The sequence below is a fragment of the Eriocheir sinensis genome, chromosome 16 (assembly GCF_024679095.1).
Source record: "Eriocheir sinensis breed Jianghai 21 chromosome 16, ASM2467909v1, whole genome shotgun sequence".
Lineage (NCBI taxonomy): Eukaryota > Metazoa > Arthropoda > Malacostraca > Decapoda > Varunidae > Eriocheir > Eriocheir sinensis.
In genome coordinates this window covers 3,123,072-3,125,656 of record NC_066524.1, presented here as the reverse complement: position 1 = coordinate 3,125,656, position 2,585 = coordinate 3,123,072, and the positions used below count along the sequence as shown (strand labels likewise).

General features: G+C 47.5%; 1 protein-coding gene across 1 annotated transcript in view; it reads left to right on the top strand.

The window, feature by feature from the left end:
• The first annotated feature begins 806 nt into the window (after positions 1-806).
• LOC126999187 (alkylglycerol monooxygenase-like) overlaps positions 807-2,585 on the top strand; it is a 30,082-nt gene continuing 28,303 nt past the window's right edge. The window contains exon 1 of the mRNA XM_050861516.1: positions 807-970. Within this exon, the coding sequence (XP_050717473.1) occupies positions 863-970 (108 nt within the window). The 5' untranslated portion in view covers positions 807-862. The remainder of the gene's footprint in view (positions 971-2,585) is intronic.

Here is a 2,585-nt window from a genome sequence, read left to right as displayed (position 1 = left end):
AGCTCAGTGGCTGCTGGCTGCTAGGGGAAGGTGTGCAGGTCTGTTGGTGGTAGCGAGTGTTCTGAGTGCTAATCGGTTCACGGATAGACAAAGTCAAAATCCGACAGGGTTATTTTATTCACAAAAACATACACAGGTCATCGACATGGACAAGACACATAAAAGAGGCGGTTGTGTGTATGTGCGTGTGTGTGAATGTTGTTTAGTTTAAGTGAGATATAAATGTTAGTGTGTGTAGTAAACAATATGTACGAGTGGACAACAGGAGGACATGGACGGACAGTCAAAGATAATCGAATAACAAGAACAGTTAACAATGACGACGCGACACAACACAGGGAGACAAGGATAGCGACAATGGAAATACACTAATTGAGTCTGTGCTGCCACACCATTTTCTTTGTCTCACCGGAGGAGAGTACGCGACCGTTTCAGCGGTGGCTTGCTACAGGTCTGACACAAGTGTGCTCAATTTCAGTGGACGACCCGTATGGCTGTAGAACAGAAATACCAAGATCAAAAGAAAGGGCCATTTATTTGGACCTTGAGAAATACAAGAGAGAGCGTGAGCGAGTGTTTGAAAAGCGCGGCGAATAACAGTGCCAATAATGGCACCGTGACCCCATTGCTACTTCACTGGTATTAGATATCTGAAGTGGACGTGACAGAGGACAGCCTTGAGCCTTATCTACAATATCTTTATTAATCTTGACAGCAAAGCCCTCTAGGCCTCTGTGGCAATCAAGTGAACTGATAATTAAAGGTCAATGGGTGTTGCAGCAGATACCTATATATATACATATATATAAGGCAAAACAAATCATAATTTGCCACTCACCAGGGCAGGAGAAGTTTGAACATCATGAATTCATCTGAATATATAATCGCCTTGAAGTCTACCTTCTACGCCGTACCACCTCAAGAGACGTATATTGAAAAATTACAAGAAACAAAATCTAATCAACCATTGGTAAGTGTATTTAAATGAGTTATTGTGACTGATTCAAAAATGACCTTTGTATGTGTGTGTGTGTGTGTGTGTGTGTGTGTGTGTAATTCACCACGGCCTCATCACATGTTGGACGACTATTGTCCTGAATGACGTCAGTAGCCTAACGTGGCGGTCATCTTACAGTGCCTTGTTCCAGGTCTTGAAACTTTGGCAAATGAGATCGAATACACATCAACAGCATATGAACGAGCAATCTGCCTGACACACTGAGCAGTGTAATACCACGGTAATTTTTGTAATCCATAGGGTCTCCTTAGGGCGGTGTCACACTAGGCAGTTTTGCCGCGCGGTTTCGCCGAGCGGTTTCGCCGCTTTTGGGATAACACACACAGACCAATGGGAGGTGTCACACTAGCCGCGCGGCAGCCGCCCACCACCGCAGCATGCTGCGGCAGAACCGCCCTGCCGCCCTGCCGCTTCCCGCCGCGATTGAGGACAAAGCACACACAGTTCAATGCACGTGGCCACACTGGGCGGTTTCGCCGCGCGGCTGACCACCATGTTCGACATTGATTTGTTTATTCAATGCGTTCAAGAGAGGCCAGCTCTCTAGGAGAAAAGTTCAAAAGAGTATTCCGATAAAAATAAGAAAGAATGAAGTCTTGGTCATTCGGCAATAGTCAAAGAACTTTTCATCATATTTCCTAATATTTTCATAAAACTTCTCAAACCTTTTACGAGTTTCCCTTTCCGCATGAAAAGGGTGAACCCAATTTCTCCGACAGGTGGGCTCTTTGAGCAATCCTTCTGCCTCAAGGGCACAAACAACCTTCAGCTTAGACAGCATGGCTGCTGGGGATAACCTGAGCGGCGCAACCGCGTGTGGCATGGTACTGGTTTAGCGCTGCCGCGCGGCGAAATCGTCCAGTGTGGCATGGTACTTGTTAGGCGGCGTCGCCCCTCACCCCCCAGCGGTTTTGCCGCGCGGCGAAACCGCCCAGTGTGACACCGGCCTTATCCCTTCCATATAGGGACAGCCGACCCCCTTTTCCAGTCAAAAGGAGTGGCACCAGACTGCCACATTGCAGACATCACTGTATGCAACCTACGGATCATGGCTTCACTCACGGTTTTCACCATCTCTGCGCTGGTATTACAAATTCCAGCTGCCTTTCCACCTTTTAGTTTTCTCACATCCTCTCTCACTTCCACAGGAGAGTGTGAGCTTCGTCTGTTGGTGGATCAGCAGCCAGAATCTGCAACCTAATCAGAGTACTCAGTTATAACCTGTTTGTTTCAATGAAAAGGTCCAAGTTGTTAAGAAAGTATATTCTCAGCGAAGCACAAACAATAACGGTATTTAAAGCGGAGGCGCGCGGAAGACCTAGCGTGTGTAGGCACCCGTCCTGGAGGTCCGGCAGACAGCCGTCGTCTGATGTAGGGACGGGCGGATACCCGGGTAGGTACCCGGGTAGTAGAGTACCAAGTAGCCAGTCGGGTACCTGGGACCAACTTAGATTGTCGGGTATCGTGACGGGTATTTTCTGTAATACTATTATAAGGTAAGCAGTCGGGTATAGAGTACGGATATGCGTACCAGTGCATCGTTGCCAGATTATCGTACTCAAGAGCC